The sequence below is a fragment of the Halichoerus grypus genome, chromosome X (genome assembly GCF_964656455.1).
Source record: "Halichoerus grypus chromosome X, mHalGry1.hap1.1, whole genome shotgun sequence".
NCBI lineage: Eukaryota > Metazoa > Chordata > Mammalia > Carnivora > Phocidae > Halichoerus > Halichoerus grypus.
The window spans coordinates 107,065,882-107,093,584 of NC_135727.1; the positions used below are offsets into that span (position 1 = coordinate 107,065,882).

Consider the following 27,703-nt stretch of genomic DNA (forward strand, 5'->3'; position numbering starts at 1 on the left):
TTAACATTTAAATACAAGGGGATCCCATAGTAAGTTTCACAGATTTGTTCTGACTCTTTAGAAAGTAACACTTCGTATAATACAAGGTGACAAAACATATTTGATGACACATCCTGTCCTTCCCTTTGGTTTGGAAGCCTTCAACGTGAATTTCATTTCGACTTGTGTTGATTCACCCTTTTGAGTTAACTTGCCTGGCATTTGCACATAATCTCATTTGCAGAAAAATTATAGAGGGAAAAGAGGAAGTAGAATATTAAACAAAAACAGCCACAAACACATTCATGCCTTTCCAGGAAGTGATCAAATATAGGGCTTGATTTTTTTTTGTTTTTTGTGTGTTTTTTTTGTTTTTTTGTTTTTTGTTTCTTTTGTTTTGTTGTGTGTGTGTTTTATATATATATATATATATATATTTATATAAGGGTACATCAACTCATTTAAAAAACAGAAACAACACTCTCTGCCCCATTTGCAGGCCCTCGATCTTCTCTTCTTAGCACTCTGTATTGGTCACTGTCAAGTGACTAGCACACTTCTGGGTCTGGAGTGTATTCTGACGAGCAGTGAATTAAATGTTAAGACAGTTAGACCCACCCCCCCCTCCTCAGAGTTTACACATCATGCCGCCATTAGAAGGGTAGAGGTGGGGAATGAGGTGGGACAAGGAAGAGATTCAGGGCTCTGATTGACGGGGCCCTCCTATGAACAAGTGTTCTTCTCATCTTTTTTTTTTTTTTCCTCCCAAATGGCAACGCTGGCATGTGCAGCACTGCTCTCTGAAGGCCCCCGTGGCCCTGCTGATCCCAGGCAGAACCCAAGAGAGGATCCGGTGCTCCTTGTCCCATCGGATAGATTTGTCCAAGCACCCCAAGGAAATGTTAAAAGCAAAACAAAATCAAGAAAAGAAAATAAAACCCATTCTAAAACTAAACTAATGAAGCAAAAAAGGGTTTTCTATCTATACATTAAGTCTCTTCTTTAAAAAAATGTAAATTTACAAATTCCAATGACATATAAAACAAAGTCAAAAAATGTAATGGTAAGAGACATGGTAAAACAGGAAGACACTGATGCTACAAAGAAATTGCCGAAAACATATGTACAAGACCCTGTTTTTCCTCGTGTTCTAGAGATTGTAATGCATGTTTTTAACAGCAGCAGTCGAGGATTTAGTTCCAGGCACTGGACTGCACACTCCACTCAAGCTCCCAGGGATGGGATGTCCCTTGCTTTTCTGTCACCAAATCACACTGGATATACTGGTCTCCCTTGGCAACAGCGGCAGGATGGCACTGTTTGTGTGGGCCTCGTCTGGATTCTGCTCCCTGCTCGATTTTGTCTGTGGCCGCTGCCCGTTGATGAGTGTCATGGGGATGTTACAATAGGTATGCTGATTTCCTATGGAGGTAAGGGGCAGGGTGCCGGGAGGAGGTACGTCGTACTCATAGCTTCGGTAGTAGTGTTTCTGACGCATCTGTGAATGGTACGTGTTGTGAAAGGTGGAACGGAGATCTGGATGGGCAGTGGCTAGAGCTGTAGAGGTGGCCGCGGCCATGGAGATGGCCGAGACAGTCTGCAGCTCCCCAAAAGGCCCCTGCTCACTAACATCTAAAGCCTGCTCGTGCGTAATGGGTTCTATCCTCTTAAAAGGCATTTCATATTGTAAACGTTTCCAGAACTTAGAGTTCAACTTGTTGCATTTCGGTCCGTGCCATTTAATAACCGTCAGGAGCTTGATGGTGTGCTTGAGGGCTTCCACCTCCTGGTAGTTCATAATGCCTCGGAGTTCACTGCATTCAATCAGTATCACTTTAATTTCTCCAGTGACCAGCATGTTTCGAAGTCTGGTCTCCAGCTCAAAGATGCTCCAGCCCCTTCTGACTACATAATTTGGGGTCATGACAATAATCAGCCTCTTGCTTTGATCTACACACCTTGCCACATCTTCAATGTATGCTAGAAAAGAGAAAAGAGTTTATCAGAATGACCGGATCAAAGATCTGCTCCAGAAAGCCCCAACAGCTTCTCTTGCACACGTTACGTGAGAACTGTTGCTTGATAGGTCATACCTTAGAAGATGAAGACAGCCAGTGACCACAATGAATAGAGTATGGGCTTCTCTTTTCTCAATGCTAGAAATATTTTTCCCAGGTACCAATCTCCCGTTTGTTTTTTCAAATGTCAAGACTCATAAAAGGAGATGCTTTACAGAATAATGGAACTAGCTTCTCAGGGCCGTCAAAAATTAAGTTTCATATGAACACATATGACATTTCTTTCTTGAGACACTGATACCATTTTTGATGTAGAGAACCACAAGTTAAAATTCTGCCTAAAAATAATGATGACACACAGACAGACAAAGAGTATGCACACTCTCAGACGAAAACATTAACTTACTTCCAGTTGGGATTAAATCTCTATCTGGTATGAACAACTTATATCCATAATGCTTTTCAAGCATGTCAGGTAGGATTTCGAGAGCAAAGCGTTCTTCTTCCCCTGTCTCTTGATTCCACTGGTCAGGATCCACTTTGGTGTATGATAAGTATGCATCATAATCTTTATTGTCTGTCAAAAAGATTACAGAGTAAAGTTGAAGTCACTGCTCTCCAAAGAAAACATTAGGACATGAAAACATTCAACTCTTTCCAAAAATATCTCTAAATGCCCTCCTTTGGGGAGACCAAAGAAAGAAGCCTTTACTAATTTTCAGTAAGAATTCAATGATGTCAAATATTCTGGAACTAATTTGGAGGTATAAAGGATCACATTTTTATTTGTTGTTTTTGTTGTTGTGAAGACAGTAGCAAGAAAATTAACAAAAAAAGCGATGGAATGTTAACTTTCAACATTTCTGAGGCACAGGTCATGGAGAATCTCGACTGCTTATAAAAGGCACTTGGTTGGGTAGTATGCTCTTACTCTAAATAATTGTACATTCAACTAATCCTGCATTTGGCCATTTTACTCTGTTGAAAAAAAAGAAAACTGCACCTGGCTTGACCATGGAGGAATGATATTTTGATTGTGGGCACTGTACTGATTTTCTGTTGGAGAGAAAATAAAATCAAGCATGGAATAATTACTTTTCTACTGGGAGCCAGTTCTTGGATTTGGGGACTTAGAATATTATTCCACTGAGTTATTTTAGAAAACCATATTGTTTTGCTGGTCTCCATTTATCTCACACATAAAATACTGCCAAATATTTTCTTATCATGTTTATCGGTTCGACCATGAGAATAAAAAATTACAATATAAATGAATGAAACTTTGTTCTAAAATCTGTTTCTTTTCTCATTCTTTCCCCTTTTTACATGGAAACTCTTCAAATATTTGATGACTACTCTCATGCATTATCTTTACCTTAATTTTTTAACATTAAACATCCCAAATTTCCTATTTGTTGTTTCTAATGGAAATAAGTCATGTATCTTCTGGATAGTCTCTCATTCATCCATTGCCTTTTCAGAATGTATTATCAGGATTCATAATTCACCTCAAATCTAAATATTACCAATATGCTGAGTTTACCAAATATCAATATCTTTAGCTCTCTTTTCTACTTCCCTGATGATTGTCAGAGTATTACTCAATTATCAGATCAAGTCAGACTGAAACATCCCTAAATTTCAGGACAAAATGAGCTTTGTATTTGGCACGGAAAATTTAAAACTTTGGGGTTATAAAACATCAAAGATCAAGGGACATCCTTAACTGTTGCTCTCGGTGGCTTTGGGGCACTCCTTTTGACTACAGGGACACTATAGATCACTTTTGCAGATCCATATGGGTGTGTTCATTTCAGTAGTCTGATAGTCCTGAGCCATCTAGAAGTTATTCTATAATTAAAACTTGCTAGGGCAAACTCAGAAAACTATTAACTGTATCTGAAGTTAACACAGGTATATAGGAAACTAACAACTCAAAAAAAAAGAAAAAGAAAAAAAAAGAATTCAAACTCAAATCTAAAAAAAAAAGAAATTAACAACTCTGCTATAGGATGTCTGAAAGAAAACTTCTAGGTATAGAGGATTTAAAAAAAAAAAAAAACAGGTTTCAAGTTAAAAAAAAAAAAGGTTTAGAAAAATAGCAATCATCCCAAAGGTGCCATACTCTGGTATTTGTTATTTTCCTTATTCTTCAAACAGGAAATAGTTGTACATATTATAAATAAAATCCAATTTTCACCAAAAATGAGAATTACATTTGCTAGAGCAGGTCATGCACATGTGCCAGCAGTCTATTATAGTGGTACCATTTTATTGATGTAAACACTTCAGTTGAGTAAGAAATCATAGAAAATAGTACATAATAAAGCTAGGACGTAATACCGGTTAATATTTAATTAAAATGTCCATTCATTAGATATTCACATGCCATATCTATGAGATATAAGACTTCCTTTACAATACCGGTCAGTAGCTTCCAATCTAGTAGGAGATGTAGACAAGTCAACAGTTTATTTCTAGGGGACAAACATGTTGCTAAGACTAGTACACGGGTCATGGGCCAAGGAAGGACTCCTTAAGCCAGACTGTGCATTGTAGAATGATTTCATGCATATACTGTTTTCTTTCTTGGAAGTTGTTTTCTCCCAGTTTGCCACAAAGTACTATAATATGTTGAAGTTTGCCCAGATCTGGGAAGTGTAATGGCTAGATCCTCATTCTTAGCCCTCTGTCTTCTCTAAGCTTAAAAATATTTGAAAAGCAGATCAATAATGAACACCAATTATAACAGAGCACATATGACTCAAAAGAGATGTAAACAACTGGTCCGCTGATCCTGGTAAGATCCAGCTTGGTATCACTATTGCTCACATGACACTGTCTCTTCCTCTGATTTCTTCCATGGGCATCTCTCTTCCAACTCATAAATGCTGTTATTTCTCAAGATGTTTTTTGTGACCTGCTTCATTTTTCTCTCAGCCCCCTTTCCCTTAAAAATCTCCTCTCCTCCCCTGATGTCAATAATCACTTCTATGTAGCTAACTCCCTAATTTAGATGTGCAGTTCTGTCTTCCTTTTCATGAACTACCAACCATACCCCACTTTTACCTGTAACCTTGGCCCCTTAATTTGGATGTTCGGCATGCACCTCACATTCAACATGCTCACAACACAGCAAGCTTTCTGTCTCAAGCTCTGTTCTTCACCTTTTATTTCACTTCAATAACATTACAATCTCACTTCTTTAATCTCCAAATGTCAGATGTATGTTCCACTTATCCTTTTTAATTACTGATAATCTCATAGGCATTCATTGGTAAAAGTCCTTTGGATTCTACTTCCATCATCCTGGGTCAGGCCCTACTCATTTCTTAGCTGTTATAATTCTATTTTAGTAGGTCTTGCTCTCTGTTTCTTTCTCCTTCTGGCCCATTCCACATAGAGCTGTAAAATTTATCTTTCCAAATCTTACCACTGATTATGTTCATGGTATCCTGGAAAATAATTATGGTTACCCATTGTCAAAAAACCAGCAGCTAGATCTGTTTTTGATTTCTTTTGAATTTGAGTCTGATATCTTTGACTTGGAGATGATCTCTTTTCCCAAGTACGGTATTATTGTGCTCACATCTTATCTTTTTTCTTTGACTACAATATCCTTGACTCAGATATCTCACCAGGGCTTAGTAGATGATCAAACAGATCTGTTGATTAAATAAATGAATAATCTTTCATTTGCATATCACATGACTTATATTTTACAACAAGGGTGGGGATTTTCTCAAGACCTGGGCTATTTTCTAGGAGAGATGTCTTTGGAGATATACACTCCATGCTGCCTGGACCCCTCAAGGAATTACTAGGAGCTATGGGGTCAGGGTTTATCAAGTTTCCTTACCGAAACCAAAAGTCAGACACTTAACCAACTGCATCACCCACGAGCCCCAAGAATTTGCATTTACAGCAAGGTCTCGGGTAATGCTGCTGCTGGTCCAGGGACTACACTTTGAGGAACTCTGCTCTAGGACACTGTATAGGCATCCAGAGGGCTCAAAGGCATCAAAGAACTGCAGGTGGTTGCTAGGTAACTGACCAGAGAACAACAAAACTAAACACTGCAGCATCAGATCCATGATAAGTGGTGCTGATACTTACAAGGGATGTACTCTAAACAAAAAAGCTGAAAATCCACACTTTCATCAAAAAGGAAATAGATTCTTGCCTAGAGTAATATGTACATTAACTGTATTAAGCTTAAATGCGCCTCAGGAATTGGTGCTAAGGCCTCAGTCAGTTCTCTATCTCTTTGTATCATCTGGACAAATTTACAGTAGTTAAGCTGGTATCTCTTGGTTAAAAAGGAGTTGCACACATGCAGATTATCTTGGTAGTAAATGTGGCTCAAAAGCCCCTTGTGAGCATCTGCAGCAGCATCCTCAAATCAATGGAACACTTGACTGGTATCTAATTCCTCTTTCCCTAGAGTCTATGTCAGAGCAGTAATGGGCTAGGCATTTATTTACTACCAGAAGGAAACTCCTGATTTAAAAGTTATCAGACTGCAAACATCATGCCAGATACCATACTAAATTTAGCAATGTTCTCTGACTCAAAATCATATGGATTTTAAGGTTTCTTCTATTTTCCCAATTACCAGATAAATATGAATCTTGGGTAAAATCTCTTCAATTCTGTTTAATATCTGTAAGAACATATATTGATTTAGTATCTACAAGAACATATATTGACTTAATATCTTAATGTCTGAGCTTTATATGACTGGAGAAACTTTGAAAAATTAACATTTTTTTTTATAACCATAGAAAAAAAAAACTATGCTAAGGTTTTTAAAGAATAGGTCTGTGATCTTTTCAGTTCAACTTAAGTTTATAAACAACTTAAAAGTGGTTAATCATAACATGGTAGTACCAGAGAATATTTTATTCTAAACTTTATTCTTTAAATTTTATTTTCTGTAATTTAAACCTTCAACTATAATTCTGTTCATTGAAGAGATGGAAAACAGCTGGTGTACATGTTCTTTGCAATAGTTTGCACAAATTCGAATACAGTCATTGATTTACTCTCCCCATGACTTTCAAGTGATTCTGATTGCAATGTTCAACAAAAAATGAAAAACGGGAATGATGTCAGCAAAATGGCCAAATAAGACATCTGTGCATAAATCCTCTCAGCCATGGTCCAGAGCAAGTCCTGCCCACCCAGGGTCCCATACAGTGACCAGGCAGAAGCTCAACCAGGGACCTGTTTGGAGCCATATCTGTCCACACACCTGATAAAAGCCCGCTGACTAAAGACACAACTGTGGACCCTGAAATGGACAATTATACAGGCACTATCCTACTGAGCAAGGTACCAGCGGTAGGTCCATACACCCAGGTACCAGAGGAGATCCTTGCCCACCTGAGCCCCTGGCAACAAACCTGCCAAACACAGACCTCATTGCAGACCCAGAAATAGCTGCAAATCTGGCCCAAACCCAGAATGACTGCAACTCTGGAGGTAATCCCATTGGCTTGGAGAATAGACAGGAGAAGGACTTTACCTGCTGAAATCATTCTGTAAAGACTACAAGACGTGTTTGTTCCTTCAATTGCACAGACATCAATGCAAAGGTACGTAGATCATGAAGAATCAGGCAAACATGACAACACCAAAGGAAACTAACGAACTTCCAGTAATGAACCCCAAAGAAACGGAGATCTACAATTTGTTTGACAGAGAATTCAAAATGATCATCTTAAACAAACTATAGAAACTGAACTGTAGAAACCTTGCAGGCCAGGAGGGGAATGGGATAAAACATTCAAACTGATGAAAGAAAAAAATGTCAGCCAAGAATACAAGAATACTATACTCAGAAAAGCAGTCCTTCAAAACTAAGGAGAGATAAAGTCATTCCCAAACAAACAAAAGCTAAGGGGGTTCATCACCACTAGATCTGCCTTACAAGAAATGCTAAAGAAAATTTGTCAAGCTGAAATGACAGGACATTAAGTAAGAACATGAAAACATAAAAATATAAAACTCAATTGGAAAGGTAAATATACAGTCAAGTTCAGAATACCCTAATACTGTAATGGTGGTATAAATCACTTACATCTCTAGTATAAAAATTCATAAAAATAATATTTAAAATAACTACAATTATTTGTGTTAGTTCTGTGAAAATAACTATTGGTATTTTGACAGGGATTGCATTAATTCTGTAGATTGCTTTGGGTAGTGTGGACATTTTAACAATATTTGTTCTTCCAATCCATGAGCATGGAATGTCTTTCCATTTGTTTGTGTTGTCTTAAACTTCTTTCATCAATCTTTTATAGTTTTCAGAGTATAGGGCTTTCACCTCCTTGGCTGAGTTTATTCCTAGGTATTTTAATATTTTTGGTGAGTTTGTAAATGGGACTGCTTTCTTAATTTCTCTTTCTGTTGCTTCATTACTGTTGTATAGAAATGCGATAGAAAAATTATCCTAAAGTTTGAATGGAACCACAAAAGATCACCAAATAGCCAAAAGAATCTTGAAAAAGAAAAACAAAGCTGGAGGTATCAAAATTCCAGATTTTAAGTTATACTACAAAGCTACAGTATTCAAAACACTATGGTACTGACAAAAATAGACACATAGATCAATGGAACAGGATAGAAAGCCCAGAAACAAACCCATTATATGGTCAATCAATCTTTGACAAAAGAGGCAAGAATATGCAATGGGAAAAAGACAATCTCTTCAATAAATGGTGCTGGAAAAACCAGACAGCTACATGCAAAAGACTGAAACTGGACAATTTTCTTACACCAAACACAAGAATAAACTCAAAATGGATTAAAGACCTAAATGTGAGACCTGAAACCATAAAAATCCTGGTTAGACAGCACAGGCAGGCATCTGACTGATCTCAGCTATAGCAACATTTTTCTATATAGGTCTCCTGAGGCAAGGGAAATAAAAGCAAAAATACACTATTGGGACTACACTAAAATAAACAGCTTCTGCACAGCAGAGGAAACAATCAACAAAACTAAAAGACAACCTACAGAGTGGGAGAAGATATTTGCAAATGACAAATCCAATAGAGGGTCAGTATCCAAAATATATAAAGAACATATACGGCTCAACACCCCCAAAAACAAATAATCCAATTAAAAATGGGCAGAAGACACGAACAGACATTTCCCTGAAGAAGACATCCAGATGGCCAACAGCACATGACAAGATGCACAACATTACTCATCATCAAGGAAATGCAAATCAAAACCACAATGAGATATCACCTCACACCTGTCAGAATGGCTAAAATCAGCAACACAAGAAACAACAAGTGTTGGGGAAGAAGTGGAGAAAAAGGAACCCTCATGCACTGTTGGTGGGAATGTGAAATGGTGCAGCCACTGTGGAAAACAGTATGGAGGTTCCTCAAAAATTTCTAAATATAACTACTCTATGATCTAGTAATTGCACTACTGGGTATTTACCCAAAGAATACAGAAACACTAATTTGAAAGGATATATGCACCTCTATGTTTACCGAAGCATTATTTACAATAATAAAATTATGGAAGCAGTCCAAGTGTCATCGATAGATGAATGGATAAAGAAGATGTGGTATGTATATACAATGGAATATTGTTTAGCCATAAAAAAGAATGAAATCGGGGCGCCTGGGTGGCTCAGCCGTTAAGCGTCTGCCTTTGGCTCAGGTCGTGATCTCAGGGTCCTGGGATCGAGCCCCGCATCAGGCTCCCTGCTCGGTGGGAAGCCTGCTTCTCCCTCTCCCACTCCCCCTGCTTGTGTTCCCTCTCTCGCTGTGTCTCTGTCTGTCAAATAAATAAATAAAATCTTAAAAAAAAAAAAAAAAGAATGAAATCTTGTCATTTGCAACAACATGGATGGAGCTAGAGAATATAATGCTAAGTAAAATAAGTTAGTCAGAGAAAGACAAATACCATATGATTTCACTCATATGTGGAACATAAGAAGCAAAACAAATGAACAATGGGAAAAGAAAAGAAAAGAAAAGAGAGAGAGGAGAGACAAACCAAGAAACAGGCTCTTAACTATAGAGAACAAATTGATGGTTACCAGAAGGAAGGTGAGTGGGGGGAATGGGTGACCTAGGTGATGGGGATTAAAGAATACACTTATTATGATGAGCACTGAGTGATATATAGAATTGTTGAACCAGGATACTGTACACCTGAAACTAATATAACATTGTATGTTAACTATACTGGAATTAAAATAAAAAATTTAATAAAAAAACTACAAGACAAACCATAAAACAGACTCTTAACTATAGAGAACAAACAGATGGTTACCAGAGGGGAAGTGGATGGGGTGATGGATGAAGGAGATTCAAAGTACACTTATCTTGATGAGCAATGAGCAATATGTGGAACTGCTGAATCAGTATATTGTACGCCTGACACTAACATAACACTGTATGTTAACTACACTGGAATAAATTAAAATTAAAAATAATAACTATAGTTACAGTAATTTCTTAATGGATGCACAATATAAAAAGATGTAAATGAAGACAACAATTGCTTAAATTGTGGGAGGAGGAAGGTAAAAGTGTAGACTTCTTTATGCAATTGAAGGTAAGTTGTCATCAACTTAAAATAGTCTGTTATATCTGTTAGATGTTTCATGTAAACCTCACGGTATCCACAAAGAAGAAACCTATAGTAGATACACAGAGCCTAAAGAAAATTCCTTTCCTTAAAGTATACAAGTTAAAAAAAAAAATCACAAAGGAGGACAGCAAGAGAGGAAGAAGGGGAAAAAGGAACAACAACAACAACAACAAAAAAAACAAACTTAGTGACAATACTAAGTACTTACCTATCAATAATCACTTTAAACATAAATGGACTAAATTCTCCAATCAAACAACAAAGGGTGGCTGAATAGATCAAAAAATAAGATTCAACAATATGCTGCTTACAAGAGTTTCACTTTATCTTTAAAGACACACACAGGCTGAAAGTGAAAGAATGGAAAAAGATATTCCTACAGATGGCAACTAAAAGAAAACAGGAGTGGCTATATTTATATCAGATAAAATAGATTTGCAATGAAAACTGGTCACAAGGGACAAAGAAGGTCACTCCATACTATATTGTGAGAAAGGGGTCAATTCATCAAGAGGATATAATAACTGTAATATATGTGCAGCCAATATTGGAGTACCTAAATATGCAAATATTAACAGAACTGAGGGGAAAATAGACAGCAATATAATAATATTAGCAGGTTTCAGTAACCTACTTTCAATACTGGATAGATCACGGAGATAAAAAAATTAATAAGGAAACAGTAGATTTAAAGAATACTATAGACCAAATGGACCTAACAGACATATACAGAACATCCAGGCAAAAGTAGCAAAACACACACTCTTCTCAAGCATGTATGAACATTCTTTAGGCTAGATCGTATGTTGGGCCACAAAGTCATTATCAAGTATCTTTTTCTGACCACAATGGTTTGGAAGAATATGGAAAAATACACAAATATGTGGATATTACATGACACACTCTTGAACAAGTGATGGGTCAAAGAAGAAAGCAAAAGGGAAATCATAAAATATCTTGAGACAAACAAAAATGGAAACACAACACAACAAAAACTGAGATGAAACAAAGCACTTCCAAGAGGAAAATTTATAGTGATAAATGCCTGAATCTGAGAGAAAAGAAAGATCTCAAATAAATAATCTAACTTTATACCTCAAGGAATTAGAAAAAGAAAAACAATCTGAGCCCCAAGTTAGTAGAAGACAGAAATAATAAAGATTAGAACAAAATAAATGAAATACAGAATACAGAGACAATAGAAAAAAATCAATGAAATGAAAAGCTGGGCTTTTAAAAAGATGAACAAAATTGACGACCTTTAGCTAGACTAACCAAAAAAAAAAAAAAAAGAAAAATTAAATAAACACAATTATAAATGAGAGAGGAGACAAAACAACTGGCACCACAGAAATACAAAGGATTGTAAGAGGTGACTATGAACAATTATATGCCAACAAATTGGATAGCCTAGAAGACACAGATAAACTTCTAGGAACAATCTCCCAAGACCGAACTGTGAAGAAATAGAAAATCTGAACAGACCAATAACTAAGGAGATTAGAGCATTAATCAAAAAACTGTCAACAAAGACAAGCCTAGGACCAGATGGTTTCACTGGTAAATTCTACCAAATATTTAAAGAAGAAATAATGCCTCCCTCTCAAACTCTTCTAAAATATTTAAGAGAAGGAAGCATTCCCAAACTCATTTTATGAGGACAGCATTACCTTGATACCAAAGCCAGATAAGAATACTACAAGGAGGGGGCGCCTGGGTGGCTCAGTTGGTTAAGCGACTGCCTTCGGCTCGGGTCATGGTCCTGGAGTCCCTGGATCGAGTCCCGCATCAGGCTCCCTGCTCGGTGGGGAGTCTGCTTTGCCCTCTGACCCTATCCCCTCTCATGTGTTCTCTCTCTCTCATTCTCTTTCTCTCAAATAAATAAATAAAATCTAAAAAAAAAAAAAAAAAAAGAATACTACAAGGAGGGGCAGCTGGGTGGCTCAGTCATTAAGAGGCTGCCTTCAGCTTGGGTCATGATCCCAGGGTTCTGGGATCCAGCCCCGCCTCAGGTTCCCTGCTCAGCGGGAAGCCTGCTTCTCCCTCTTCCACTCCCCCTGCTTGTGTTCCCTCTCTTGCTGTCTCTCTCTCTGTCAAATAAATAAATAAAATCTTAAAAAAAAAAAAAAAGAATACTACAAGGAAAGAAAACTACAAGCCAATACTTTTTTTTCTAAAGATTTTATTTATTTATTTGACACAGAAAGAGAACACAAGCAGGGGGAGTGGCAGGCAGAGAGAGGGAGAAGCAGGCGCCCCGCTGAGCAGAGAGCCAGATGTGGGGCTTGATCCCAGGACCCTGGGATCATGAACTGAGCCGAAGACAGAAGTTTAACTGACTAAGCCACCCAGGCGCCCCAAGCCAATACTTCTGATGAATATAGATACAAAAATTCTCAACAAAATACTAGCAAACCAAATTAAACAGCAAATTAAAAGGATAATACAGCTTGGTCAATGAGATTTATCCCTGGGATGCAAGGATAGATCAATATATGCAAATCAATAAACATGACATTCCACATTAATAGAATGATGGACACAAATCATATAATCTTGTAAATAGATTCAGAAAAAGTTTGACAAAAATTTATAATTTCATTGTAAGAGCTCTCAGCAAATTGGGTATAGAAGAACCATACCTCAACACAATAAAGGCCATATATGACAAACCCACAGATCATACTCAATGAAAAGCTGAAGGATTTCCTTCTAAATTCAAGAACAAGGTAAGGGTGCACACTCTCTCCACTCCCATTCAACATAGGACTGGCAGGTCTAGCTAGAGCAATTAAGCAAAGAAATAAAAGGCACTTAAGTAGGAAAGAAAGAAGTAAAATTTTTTCTTTGCAGATGACATGATTTTACATATAATAAAACCTAAAGATTCCACCAAGTATCTGTTAGAGCTACTCAACAAACTCAGTAGTTTCAGGATTCAAAGCCAACATATAAAAATCTGCAGCATTTTTATACAATAACAACAAATCATCCATCTAAGAAAAAAAGAAAGAAAATAATCCCATTTACAATAGCATCAAAAATAATAAAATACTGAGGAATAAATTTAACCAAAGAGGTGAAAGATCTATACACTGAAAACTACAAGACATTAATGAAAGAAAACTGAAGACATAAATGAAAAGACATCCCGTGTTCATGGATCAGAATAATTAATATTATTAAAATGTCCATACTACTCAAAGCCACCTACAGATTCAATATAACCCCTATCAAAATTCCAAGGGGATTTTTCAGAGATATAGAAGAAACCATCCTAAAATTCATATGGAACTAAAAAAGACCCTGAATACTAAAATTAACAAGTCAGGAAACAACAGATGTTGGTGAGGATGTGGAGAAAGGGGAACCCTCTTACACTACTGGTGTGAATGCAAACTGGTATGGCCACTCTGGAAAACAGTATGGAGGTTCCTCAAAAAGTTAAAAATAGAGCTACCCTATGACCCAGCAATTGCACTACTAGGTATTTATCCAAAGGATACAAACATAGTGATTTGAAGGGGCACACACACCCCAATGTTTATAGCAGCAATGTCCACAATAGCCAAACTGTGGAAAGAGCCCAGATGTCCATTGACAGATGAATGGATAAAGAAGATGTGGGGTGTGTGTGTGTGTGTGTGTGTGTAACGGAATATTACTCAGCCATCAAAAAGAATGACATCTTACCATTTGCAATGACATGGGTGAAACAAGAGTATTACGCTAAGTGAAATAAGTCAGTCAAAGAAAGACAAATATCATATGATTTCACTCATATGTGGAATTTAAGAAAAAAAACACATGAACATAGGAGAAGGGAGGGAAAATAAAATCAGACAAAATCAGAGGGGGAAAAAACCATAAGAGACTCTTAACTATAGGAAACAAACTGAGGGTTGCTGGAGGGGAGGTCGGTGGAGGGATGGGGTAACTGGGTGATGGGCATTAAGGAGAGCACTGGATGTTATATGCAACTGATGAATCACTAAACTCTACCTCTGAAACTAAAAAAAGGACCCTGAATAGCGAAAGCAATCTTGAAAGAGAGGAGCCCAGCTGGCGGCATCACACTTCCTGATTGCAAACTATACTGCAAAGTTATAGTAAGAAAAACCATTATTATGGTGGTAGCATAAAAACAGATACATAGACCATTAGAACAAAACTGAGAGTCCATAAATAGACCCATGCATATATAGAAAACTAGTATTTTACAAGGGGGCCAAGAATAATCATTGGGAAAAGGATAATCTTTTTAATGAAAGATGTTGGGAAAACTGGATATCCACATGACAAAGAATAAAGTTGGACCTGTCTTATACCTTGCATAATTTTTTTTAGGATTTTATTTATTTGAGAGAGAGTGAGCACAAGCAGGGAGAGGAGCAGAAGGAGAGGTAGAAGCAGGACCCCCGATGAGCTGAAGGCAGACACCTAATGACAGAGCCACCCAGGCGCCCCTACCATCCACAAATTTTAACTTAAAATGGATTTAAGACTTAAATGTAAGACCTGCAATCATAAAACTCCTACAAGAAAACATAGGGAAAAGCTCTTTGACACTGGCCCTGGCAATGATTCTTTGGAGATGCTACAAGAAGCACAAGCAACAAAAGCAAAAATAAGTAAGTGGGACTACCTTGAACAAAAAAGCTTCTGCACAGCCAATGAAACAATCAAGAAAATAAAGAGGCAACCTATGGAATGGGAGAAAATATCTGCAAACCAATTATCAGATAAGGGGAGGGTTAATATTCAAAATATAGAAGGAACTCATACAACTCAACATCAAAAAGATTAATAATCCAATAAAAAATGGGCAGAAGACCCAAACAAACATTTTTCCAAAGACATACAAATGGCCAATAGGTACATGAAAAGATGCTCAACATCACTAACCATCAGGGAAATGCAAATCAAAACCACAATGAGATCTCACCTCACACCTGTTAGGATAGCTATTATCAAAAAGACAAGAGATAACAAGTGTTGGCAAGGATGTAGAAAAAAAAGGAACTCTTGTACCGTGCTGGTGAGGATGTAAATTGGTGCAGGTACTATGGAAAACAGTATGAAGTTTCCTCAAAAAATTAGAAATAGAACTACCATATGATCCAACAATTATACTTCTGGGTATATGTCTAAAGGAAATAAAATCACCACCACAAAAGGATATCTGTACCCCAATGCTAATTGCAGTATTATTCACAATAGCTAAGACATGGAAACAACCTAAGTGTCCATCAATGGGAAAATGTGGTCGATATATACAACAGAATATAATTCTGTTGCCATAAAAATGAAGGGGATTTTGTCATTTGCAACAACTTAGATAGACTTTGAAGGCATTATGCTAACTGAAACAAGTCAGACAAAGAAAGACAAATACTGTATGACCTCACCTACATGCGGAATAAAAACAGCTGAACTCAGAAACAGTGTAGAATGGTGGTTGCCAGGGGCTGGGGAGTAGGGGAGAGAGTGATGTTGGTCAAGGGGTATAAACTTCCAGGTATAAGATAGATAATTCTGGGGATAAAATATACAGAACGGTGACTGTAGTTAACAATACTATATTTTATATACTCAAAAGTTGCTGAGAGATTATGTCTTAAATGTTGCTACAAAAAAATAGCAGTTATGTGAGGTGATAGGTGTGTTAACTAACATTGTAGCAATCATTACACACTATACACATCTCTCTCTATGTACCTGTATCTATACATCACACTATGTACCTTAAACTTACACAATTTCAATTATAACTCAGTAAATCTGGGGGAGGGAGAATAAACAAAAAAACAGGGAGAATAAACAAAAAAACCCAGCAAGACCTATCAATCAGCTAGTTACTTTGTTACTTGAAGTCAACCAACTGGTCCAGTAGAATTTTCTCCTTCCATTGACTGAATTAACCACGATATTTTTTATTTAAAAAAAAAAATCTGAGGGGGGAAAAAAGAAGTTTGGACTCTGGAGAGTTAGGAAATAAAACTATGAATTTAAAATACTATTTATGAAAACCTTGATGAGAGAAGGAAAATATGAAACTATCAGTAATGAAAAAGTAGTTTGGAAAAATGATAAATATTTTTCTCTTTGACATATGAGAGAATATTAGTCAATGCTCCTTAGGAGGACTGAGAAGCCAAAGGATTCATGGATTTTTTAGAACAATGAAACTTCTAAGAAAATGTAGATTGGAGGGATGCCTGGGTGGCTCGGTTAAGTGTCCCACTCTTTGTTTTGACTCAGGTCATGATTTCAAGGTCCTGATACTGAGCCCTGCCTCAGGCTCTATACTCAGCATGGATCCTGCTTGGGATTCTCTCTCTCCTCTCCCTCTGCCCCTCTCCCTGCTCATGTGCTTGCACACTCTCTCTCTCACTCAAATAAATAAATTAGTAAATAAATAAATAAATAAAATCTTAAAAAAAAGAAAATGTAGATTAGAGATTCCATTCTCAAGATGAAGGTGGTGGCTATATTTGATATGGGCTAGGAAAGCAAGTTACTGGTAATATAAATGGCTTGAGACTGACATTTGGGTCTTTGGGAGTTTTTAACCTTTAAACATCTATTGAACAGTTGTCAGATGTTATTGGCAGCTGGCCATTTAAAAAAAATTATTCTCAAATATTTTTTACTTTTGTGCGTCAAACTGACTAGTGACAGAGGCCATCATTCAGCACATGGGTTACCAAAATGAGGCTTGAGGAGGGCTCAATGACGAATAATGTGTTTTATGCTCAAAGGTGATTTTTGGAGTGGCTTTTGGAGCCTGGGTGGCTCAGCTGATTAAGCATCTGACTCGTGGTTTTGGCTCAGGTCATGATCTCAGGGTCATGGGATCCAGCCCTGCAACCAGCTCCGAGCTCAGTGTGGAATCTGCTTGGGATTCTATCCCTCTCTCTCTCCTTCTCCCTCCCCCTCCGCCCCTCCCCCACACGCATGCTCTCTCTCGCTCTCACTCCAAAATAAATGAATAAATAAAATCTTAAAATCATTTTAAAAGATGACTTTCTATGTTTTCATGTGGCATATTAGCATAGAAATATGTGATCATTAAAAATTAGCATTGGGGCACCCGGGTGGCTCAGTCATTAAGCGTCTGCCTTCGGCTCAGGTCATGATCCTGGAGTCCTGGGATCGAACCCCACATCTGGCTCCCTGCTCAGCGGACAGTCTGCTTCTCCCTCTCCCTCTGCCTGCCACTGTGCCTACTTGTGCTCTCTATCTCTCTGGCAAATAAATAAATGAAATCTTTAAAAAAAAATTAGCATTGATATAATTTGAATAATGAGGTTTTTTTTTAATTAAGCCACATTTCTTTATTGTGTCTCAGATTTGCCTTCATGTTTTCTTACATTCCCAAGATAGAAATTTTCAGTAAAAAACTGTAGAAATGGATGATATATCATTGAATAAATAAACATTAGTCATATAATTTTTATATTTTGATTTTGTGATTATCAAATATCATTGTTTTAATAAATTTCACTTTGCATTTCAATCCTGCCATGTCAACATCTGGCAACCGAATTCTAAATTAAAATAAAACTGCTTGAGTTTTATACTTTGTAATTTTTGCAATATTGTTCTAGTTTACTTGTTTTGTTACTTGGTACTTTTCTGGACTATTTGAATCCATAGGGTCTCAAACACTGAAATGTGATACTAATTAAAAAATATATATCTCATGATATAGTGAATCAAAAAAAGCCCCAGCAGCTGAGGTCAAATCTTGACTGTCATTAATTTTAATTTCACTCATTTGAGACTATGTTCCCTGATCTATAAAACAGCACCTTCTTAAGGTAGATACTCAGCATGAAATGGGCCCCAGCCATATAGCAAAATGCCTGGCCCAAAGGAGGTCTTCAGTAGATATTAATTTCCTTCCCTTGTATCCTTGAGGGGGCAGTAGGCAGATGTAGATGTTAGAAATCTTAAGAGGGTAAGAGTTAGCAGAGTGGTATATAGGGAACAAAGGGTTGGAGATGAGAAGGCTTGTTTCCTACTAAACAGTTTATGACTTTGGGCAAATTGTATACCAAAAACAACTACAGGTCTCTCCTTCTGGAACCCAAAAACACATTCTAGATTGTTTATGTGTGTGCGAATTATCTAATCAGTACCAACCAACCAACCAACCAACCAACCAAACAAACAAAAACAAAAGCAAAAAACCCCTACAGGGTTTCTAAATGATTTACAAAAGTACTGTTTCACTGATGGACATGAGGACAATAGTTCCTGGAGCTATTAATAGTCAGTAACCCTGTAACTGAAGGAGATAGAAAAATAAATTCTATGACCTAAGATGATGTAAATACCAATTTGTTTCATATGCGTGAAATGGAACAGATGGTCACATTTTTCAAGGGTCAAGGGGTGGAGATTATAAAAGATTGCTCTAACTCATTTTGTCCAATACCTGTAATAACTCCTAAAGTAGAACTAGAAGAGTTCTCTTTTTCATCTTTAAAATAGTGATTACAGGGGCGCCTGGGTGGCTCAGTCGTTAAGCGTCTGCCTTCGGCTCAGGTCATGGTCCCAGGGTCCTGGGATCGAGCCCCGCATCGGGCTCCCTGTTCAGTGGGAAGCCTGCTTCTCCCTCTCCCACTCCCCCTGCTTGTGTTCCTGCTCGTGCTCTCTCTCTCTCTTGCTGTGTCAAATAAATAAATAAAATCTTTTAAAAAAATAAAATAAAATAGTGGTTACAGTTTTCTTATAAGCCTGCCCTGCCATGATTATGAGTAAGCTTGCACCTCATACCCCATGGTCAGGAGATAAAACCAAAACTGAAACAGTTAGTAGTCTGAGAAAAACAAACATAAAGCAGATTCACCTTGTCTAGCACTAGATCCTCCCCGCAAAATGAAACCTTAAATTTCTTCACTAAGTTACTTCCTAGTGAAAACTTACACACTACCTTACCGACATCTACCGATATGATAATCATCATGTAGGAGAGCTGGTGTTTTCTGTTTTCTCCTATTAGTGGACTACCTCTGACTTTACAACCTTGTTTTTCTTTATATATCTATTACGTTTTTTATTTACAGAGCCAGTTCCAAAATCTAGACAATCTTTCAAAATTTTGAAGTAATAATTCTTTACTTCATGACTTGGTCTTTGAGCCTTCCTTAAATGGAAATAAATACATGACGTAAGGAATCTTGAAATCACAGTTCTCTGCAAGTAGTAAGCATTCACTAGTGAGCGCTCATTACTCAAAAGAAAAAGGACTATTTAAGATGTGTCTAAAGTGCCATTTTTGTAAAGATGAAGGAGAAAATAACTGGACCTTGGGATGATAAGGGAAATCTTTAGAAGCCAGAGGGAAAATATGAACTGTGTATGAGAGAGAGAGAAGGAGAGACGGGAAGGAAGGAAGGAGGGAAGGAAGGAAGGAAGGAAGGAAGGAAGGAAGGAAGGAAGGAAGGAAGGAAGGAAGGAAGGAAGGGAGGGAGGGAGGGAGGAAGGACGGACTACCTTTATATAAGCTTTAAACAAAAGTGTAAGGGAAATGGGGCGCCTGGGTGGCTCAGTTGGTTGAGCGCGTCTGCCTTCGGCTCAGGTCATGATCCCAGGGTCCTGGGATCGAGCCCCGCATCGGGCTCTCTGCTCGGCGGGGAGCCTGCTTTCCCTCTCCCTCTGCCTGCTGCTCCCCCTGCTTGTGTTCTCTCTCTCTCTGTCAAATAAATAGATAAAATATTAAAAAAAAAAAAAAAAAAAGTGTAAGGGAAATCCCAGGCAGAGGCATAGAGAAGCAAAGGACTCAGATGTTGTCACGATAACTGTATTTTCTTTGTACTTATTTCAGCACAGATATTGGTACACTGTGTTAATGTAAGTTCTGCTTAGAGATAGCGGGTTGCCTTTAGCAGGATGGTCAGTTAGTATTTAATTAGACTAAGGCAACACTCCAGAGGCAGCCTCTACAAGCACTCCGACTATCTCTATTTCTGATCAAAAGTAGACACTTTGTTAATTAGCACAACAGATGTTAGAAATCAGATTTGACTGCTAAAATTAGTGGCTTTTTGCTAAATATAATGGATCTTGGAAATGGACTCTGCACGGTAAAATCAGTGCTATTCCAGACACTGGGACTAACTTAACTTAATGCAGAGACACATCATACCCCTACAAGTAATCTAGTAGAGCCACTCACCTGTCCCCTTAGGGAAACTTTTCCAGACATGATTCCCAAATAGTCCTGTGTTCAGATGAAGAATATTCTTAGATGTCATTACATAATGAGCCTAATCCTGCCACTGGTATATTGTCACATTTGCCTCAGGGGAAACTTTCTTGTAAGTTTTTTGGGAACACACACAGACACACAACAGAGAGTTGGAACGTCTTCCAGTTTACAGGATGGGTTCTATGTTTGTTTGTTAATAAAGGCATATGCAACAGAATTTGTCCAAATTTTCTTCCAGTATGTAATGGAGCCAAGGTGGTGGGAGAGTAGTTAACCTTCTCCTGCCCCTAACCATTATAGTTACCTCATTTACCTAAAAAGATCTTAGAATTACGCATTACTGCATTGTCTTGGGTCAGTTCTCAACAGTTCTGTTTTTCCAAAGACCAGCATCTCATTCTAACTGGAACTCTGCAGGGTCAGATTCCACAGAGGAGGCAAGGCTACAATTATAAGTTGAGTCACCCTGCAATGGCAGTTGTTTTCTGAGCTAAAAAGCCTGGACTTGCTCTGGCAGGCGCCATACAGGCATGCCTATCTTTTTTTGTTTTTGCTAAAAACCACAGTAAATGTGTACTTAAAAAGAGAAGTCCGGCTGAGTGTGGAGGATAAAATGGAAGGGTAGAGAATGAAGACCAAGAAGGTAGTGTAGGAGGCTTGGACAAGGAGCTGCAATTGATTGAGGAAACAGTCTATTTTCAAGAGGTACAATTAGGTGATAATAAAACAAGAGAACTGGGAGAAGGACATTTAGATTTAGGGGCTATTTACCGGCTAATGCAATTGAAGATAGGGTTGTAAGTGTGATCCAAAAAAGTGAGTATTGTAGAATGAGAAGTGCTAAGACCTGGATCCAGAGGAAACAATGAAATGTAAAGTTATGTGGAGGGGGGCAAGGAGTGAGGTGAACAAACCAAGAGAGCCAAGCATCAGTATGTTCTATCTTGGAAGAATAGAATCCTGATGCAGAACTGATAATAGTCAGGGAATGCCTATCATAATGATCCAAAAGGAATTGCATGGATGTGTTCCTGACACCAAATACTTCATCTCCCAGTCTGATACAAGGGCTGAAATTCTTGGAATTTGGAGTTACTTGGACCTGGGCTTAAATTCTGTCTTTCTAGTTGTGTGATTCTCTGAGTATCAACCAAGTAGCCAACACAGCACTTGCTATTTAATAAATAGTCAACAAATAGTCAATGAATCTATTATTATCATATCACCAGAGTAAGACATTGCTTCAAAATATTAACTAAACTTTCCCTATTCTTCTTCATACTCTTTGCCTTTCCTTACATCCAAGAGTATTTTATGTACTCCCCTTTTAGGGGAGCTAATGTGGTGGACAAGAATCAAGAAGGCGACACTCAAATTTTGACTTCTGAATTCCATTTTCTTAAGCCAAGTCAAGAATATGAAAAGCCTGGGGTCTCTTCTTAACAGTTACGTTTTCTTTGGGGAAGAAGAAAGGACTGTGGGAGAGCTATGAAGAATGGGAATGTGATGATGTCAGAGAAATTTTCCAATGGAAGAGTAGATAATTATTCAACCATAATAGCATGTGTAGAAAGATCTAAGGGGATATGACTAAGGTTTAGAGGCATGTAAACTCTCCAGAATCTTCCACCATTCAAAACATGACAAAGAACTGCAATGCGGGGCACCTGGGTGGCTTAGTTGTTAAGCATCTGCCTTCGGCTCAGGTCATGATCCCAGGGTCCTGGGATCAAGTCCTGCACTGGGCTCCCTGCTCAGCGGGGAGCCTGCTTCTCCCTCTCCCTCTGCCCCTGTTCGTGTTCCCTCTCTCGCTGTGTCTCTCTCTCTGTCAAATAAATAAATAAAATCTTTAAAAAAAAAAAAAGAAAAGAAAAACTGCACTGGAAACAGATAGTTTGGGGGAAATTGTTCATCTCATTCAGAACACAAACTAAACATATTCCAAACAGGGTTAATAGATCAAGTGAGATGTTCAGGTAATCTGCTTTTTCAAACATCTTCTAACGTGCGAACTGTACAAACAACATCAGATCTTTAGATTATACTGAACATATTAAATTTTTAAAAGGTCCAAAACAGTAGGGACTCAGGGTTCAATAAAATAGATGCTTTGGACATAGACCTATTTTCAAATTTCATCTTGGCCACTTACAGTAATGCTCGTGTTATTTTCATCAGTACATTATCTAACCTCTGGGAGCCCCAGTTGCCTTATCAGTATCAGATTATAATATTGACGTCAGAAGTTTTTGAGCCTTAGCAAGAATGATTAAGAATGCCAAGCACTTTGCTTGGTACTCATTCAACAATAGCCCTGACATTGACAATTTTCTCATATCTCTTTGAAAGAGTAGCCAAAAAATGTAATACTCTGCACACGCAGGCAAGAAAGTTAGAAACAAGTGCAAATCAACACTTAAAAATGTAAAAAGCCCCAGACGTGCTGCGGCACGGACTTCACCCTCATGGGACGGGCAGGAGGTTACACAGCCTGGATCAACAACTCCTCTTCACAAGCCTGACAACCCATAGTGCTACCTGTGGATTTAGTCCAGAGGATCTGGGAAAGGTGGGAACATGGCCGATCCCTTCATTTTCCTTCGTGCCACTTAGTGCAAAAGTGACAGTCATGAGAAAAAAAAAATGTATAAATATGATCAAGAAATCATTGCCATCTGCACTGTGTACGTGAGTTTGCAGACGTTTCCTCTACTGCAAATTTACCTTACGTACGGATCACTTTCAAATGACCAAAATGAAAACAAAAAACAAAAAACAAAAAACAAAACTTAAGTCATCTAATGGGTGGTTCATGGACCTCCATTTTAAGGACCCCAAATTCCTCTTAGAGTGCACACAGATTCACGACTGACCAGAGGGGGCAAATCCTTATTACGATTTCCATGAGAACAACATTTACTCATCCAATTCGAGGAAAAATAGTAGATGTATTATTATGAAAACAATGTGCTTGGGCACTGTATTATCTGTTGGTCCCCACTTGGAATAAAAATTCACCTGTCTAAAAATAGCTACATAAACAAGCTTGAAAAGACTGCTATGAATTCTAAAATATTCAGCACAGTTTATTAGAGCTGGAAACAGATTCACTTCAAACTGCGGGGCTATCCCACCCTAAGCGCGCCCGATCTCGTCTGATCTAGGGAACACAATTAAAAGAGGCCCTCCTCACCTATCGAAAAGTAAAGCTGGCCTTTCAGGACTGATTACAAGGTGAGAGAAAGCGAACACTCTGATAGCGCTGCAATCAGCCTTTGTAATTCCCAAGTGCTACTTGGCATAGGATTCTAAAAAGGGTAGGTGTCGCTTTACAATTGTCAGAGGAAATTACGTATTGGCTCTCAAGCATCACACGTACAGCTCCGTGCAAAAGATGAATTTACAAACTGAACATGGAAAGATGATAAGAGCTGCTGTTAGTGGTAAGGCAGGGAACTTTTCTTGGCCCTCAATAAAACAAAGGCGGGAAACAAGTAAGAATATTCAGAGAGAACATTAAAAAGAGGGAACTCATCTTACCTCCATCCAGCTCCTCGGCCCCAAAATGATTCCTGTAGAAGAGCATGATTTCTATCTTGTAACACTTGTAGATCGTCACCAAGCAAACAAGCAGCAGAAGGATAGCACCAAGCCCTCCAGCAAGTTCAACTGTGTACATTAGCTCTAGGGGGAAAAAAAAATCACAAAAGGGAATTATGCTCATACTGAAAACTTTAAAATAATCTATGGTTTTGCAGTAATAACTACTCTTGTGTTACAAGATCACTCCTGCGGGGCGCCTGGGTGGCTCAGTCGGCTAAGCGACTGCCTTCGGCTCAGGTCATGATCCCAGGGTCCTGGGATCGAGCCCCGCATCGGGCTCCCTGCTCGGTGGGAAGCCTGCTCCTCCCTTTCCCACTCCCCCTGCTTGTGTTCCCTCTCTCGCTTTCTCTCTCTCTGTCAAATAAATAAATAAAATCTTTAAAAAAAAAAAAAAAAGATCACTCCTGAGATCTCAAAAATGGGGTGAAATCATCATGGGTATGATGCAGTATCAGTGACAAATAATTTGAAAAGCATGGACATCATTTCCTCACAAGAACATTTTGTGTTTGTGCATGTGTGTGTGTGTGTGTGTGTGTGTGTGTTTGCGTGTGAGGTCTATTGGGCTTAAAAAGTAGGCCCCCTAGTGGATGTCACAGCAGACTACATTGGTAGTATTTTCCTTTCGCCAAGCTGCTTAGACATTTTTCATTTGTTTCCCCCCCTTTACTAGGCAGGTTGCTACACCTATTTTCCCGTGATAATTACAGAACAAAACTCAGCCATATTTTTCATTGTCTACTCCTTCATTTTTATTTCAACAGTTTTATCAAAAAACATATATAACTACCGTTTAACCGAGTATATTTTATGCTCTTATTAAAATTAAATGGGAAAGAGAAGAAAATCTTATTAAAAGTGCTTGGATTTTATGAATTTAAGAAAGAAAAATAAAATGAGTTATTAGATCTTTTAGAGTCTAAGTGAATTAATATGGAAAGTAAAATACTGAAAAGCATCTCCTGGAAATTTTTACATTTTGTATTTATAAATATCAGACAGCATTAACTGTTGAATCTTGTTGAGGGCCTACACAAGATAGTACCACAAAAGTTCCAGGAGTGAAATACAAAAAGTTCCTCAAGGGCGCCTGGGTGGCTCAGTTGTTAAGCGTCTGCCTTCGGCTCAAGTCATGATCCCAGGGTTCTGGGATCGAGTCCCACATCGGGCTCCCTGCTCGGCAGGAAGCCTGCTTCTCCCTCTCCCATTCCCCCTGCTTGTGTTCCTGCTCTCGCTATCTCTCTCTCTGTCAAATAAATAAATAAAATCTTTAAAAAAAAAAAGTTCCTCAATATAATGTTTTCCCATTCCTATGTGAACAGAAAGGATAAGTGGGTAGATAATTCTGTAGGGTGCACTGGGCCTGGTTTTCTCAGTATATGAGTTAACTCCACCACACAGAGAAACCTGCATAAAACTAACTTACGCCCATAGGCTAATTTATACACCCAAATCATCTGATTTAAATTATACTGGATATGATGGGAGAGAGAAACATTTGGATTGTGGTTTCTTTTCAGATTCATTGTGTTTTCTAATTTAATGCATTGAACACTTGTAATTTATCACCCTAAAATTTCTTGCATGAGAAAAGAATTGGGAAAAAATGGACAATGCTTAATTTGTACTCTCAGACTTTGCTAGTGGAAGAGCCCAATGGTACCACTATATTAGACAATTTGGGGTAGTTTCTGATGAGGTTAACTGTGAATCCACCCTATGACTAGCAATTGTATTCCTAAGTATTTACGCAAGGAAGTAGAAGCAGATGTCCACAGGAAGACCTGCTCAAGAATGTTCAGAGTAGTCTTATTCATAGTAGCCACAACTGAAAACAACCTGAACGTTCATTAACAGGAGATACTGAACAAGCTGCTGTATGTCCATATGACAGAATATACTCAGCAGTAAAAAGAATAAACTACTGATACAAGCAACATGCATGAATCTCACAAAATTATGTTAGGTGAAGGAAACCAGACAAAGTAATACCTTCTGTATAATTCTGTCTAAATGAAGTACAAGAACAGGCCAAAAGAAACCATAGTGATAGAAATCACAAAATGGATGTTTTGTTGATGAGTGATAGGAAAATTTATTGGAAAGGGTTAAGAGGAAACTTGCTGGTGTAAAAGAAATATTCTGTATCATTTTTAAGGTATGGATATACAAGTCTATACGTTGTCAAAACTCAACGAACTGAACACTTACCATCTATGCATTTTACCTTATGTTAATCACACTTCAATTCTTTAAAACTTGGATTTAAAAAAAAATAGACACTATAAATTCTAACTCGAGGCTTGTGTGGGGAGAAGCTGTAAAGAAAGCTGGAGTCAGGACAGCTGGTCTACTGTAGATATCTCCCCAGGCTGGGAATGGTTCTGTGTTGGCGCCAAGCACACCCCTGGATTCTGGAGACGTGGCACCAGGCCTGGACACAAGCGGCATCCTTCCCATGTCCGTGTCTAGTGGAAGAGCTTTTGAAACAACCCAAAACTGTGCCCGAGACATAATCCTATTAATGTAATAAGCAGAATTCTCATTTTCTTCAGATGGCATTTATAAGACTGTTCTCTACACACTTTTAAACACTGAATATGCAAAAGTTAGAGAAAAATGATATGAAAGTAAGTCCTTCTTATTTTTAAAGTCATTGCCCAAATGTGAATTATCCCTATTGCTAGAAGTCATGAGCTACTCAAATAATTATATACACTACCTCAAATACACTATATAGTAGGCCAATAAATAGTACTGTCTGAAATGTAATGAGAAAAAGACAGCAGGGTTGATGTGGCTTAGCAACTAGAGAAATGGTCTAGGGACGCCTGGGTGGCTCAGGTCGGTTAAGCGTCTGCCTTCAGCTCAGGTCATGATCCCAGGGTCCTGGGATCAAGTCCCGCATCGGGCTCCCTGCTCTACGGGGAGCCTGCTTCTCCCTCTGCCTCTGCATCTCTCTCTCTCTCTCTCTCTGTCTCTCATGAATGGATAAATAAAATCTTTAAAAAAAAAATCAAAAAAAAAAAAGAGAAATGGTCTAGTGTCCCATGAATATATCCTTCAAGGTACAAACAAATGGAAAAGTTATATATACCTAGAGTACGGGCAATAAGCAAGAGTAAGTCTTCTTGAGCCACAGGATAGTCATTTACTAATAAGATGGAGACCAAGACCAGGTCCAAAGAAACGGCATTTTCAAGGAGCTAATTTATCCTGAGATCCAGACAATATCTCAAATTTTCCCCAGATACTTCTG

At 38.1% G+C, this 27,703-nt stretch overlaps 1 protein-coding gene across 2 annotated transcripts in view; it reads right to left on the bottom strand.

Moving 5' to 3' along the window:
* Positions 1–657: 657 nt before the first annotated feature.
* IL1RAPL1 (interleukin 1 receptor accessory protein like 1) overlaps positions 658–27,703 on the bottom strand; it is a 1,364,983-nt gene continuing 1,337,937 nt past the window's right edge. For both annotated transcript variants that reach the window (XM_078065379.1, XM_078065380.1), the window contains 3 exons: positions 24,382–24,525; positions 2,404–2,574; positions 658–1,959 (listed from right to left, as the gene is read on the bottom strand). In XM_078065379.1, coding sequence (XP_077921505.1) covers positions 1,241–1,959; positions 2,404–2,574; positions 24,382–24,525 — 1,034 coding nt within the window. In that variant the 3' untranslated portion in view covers positions 658–1,240. The remainder of the gene's footprint in view (positions 1,960–2,403; positions 2,575–24,381; positions 24,526–27,703) is intronic.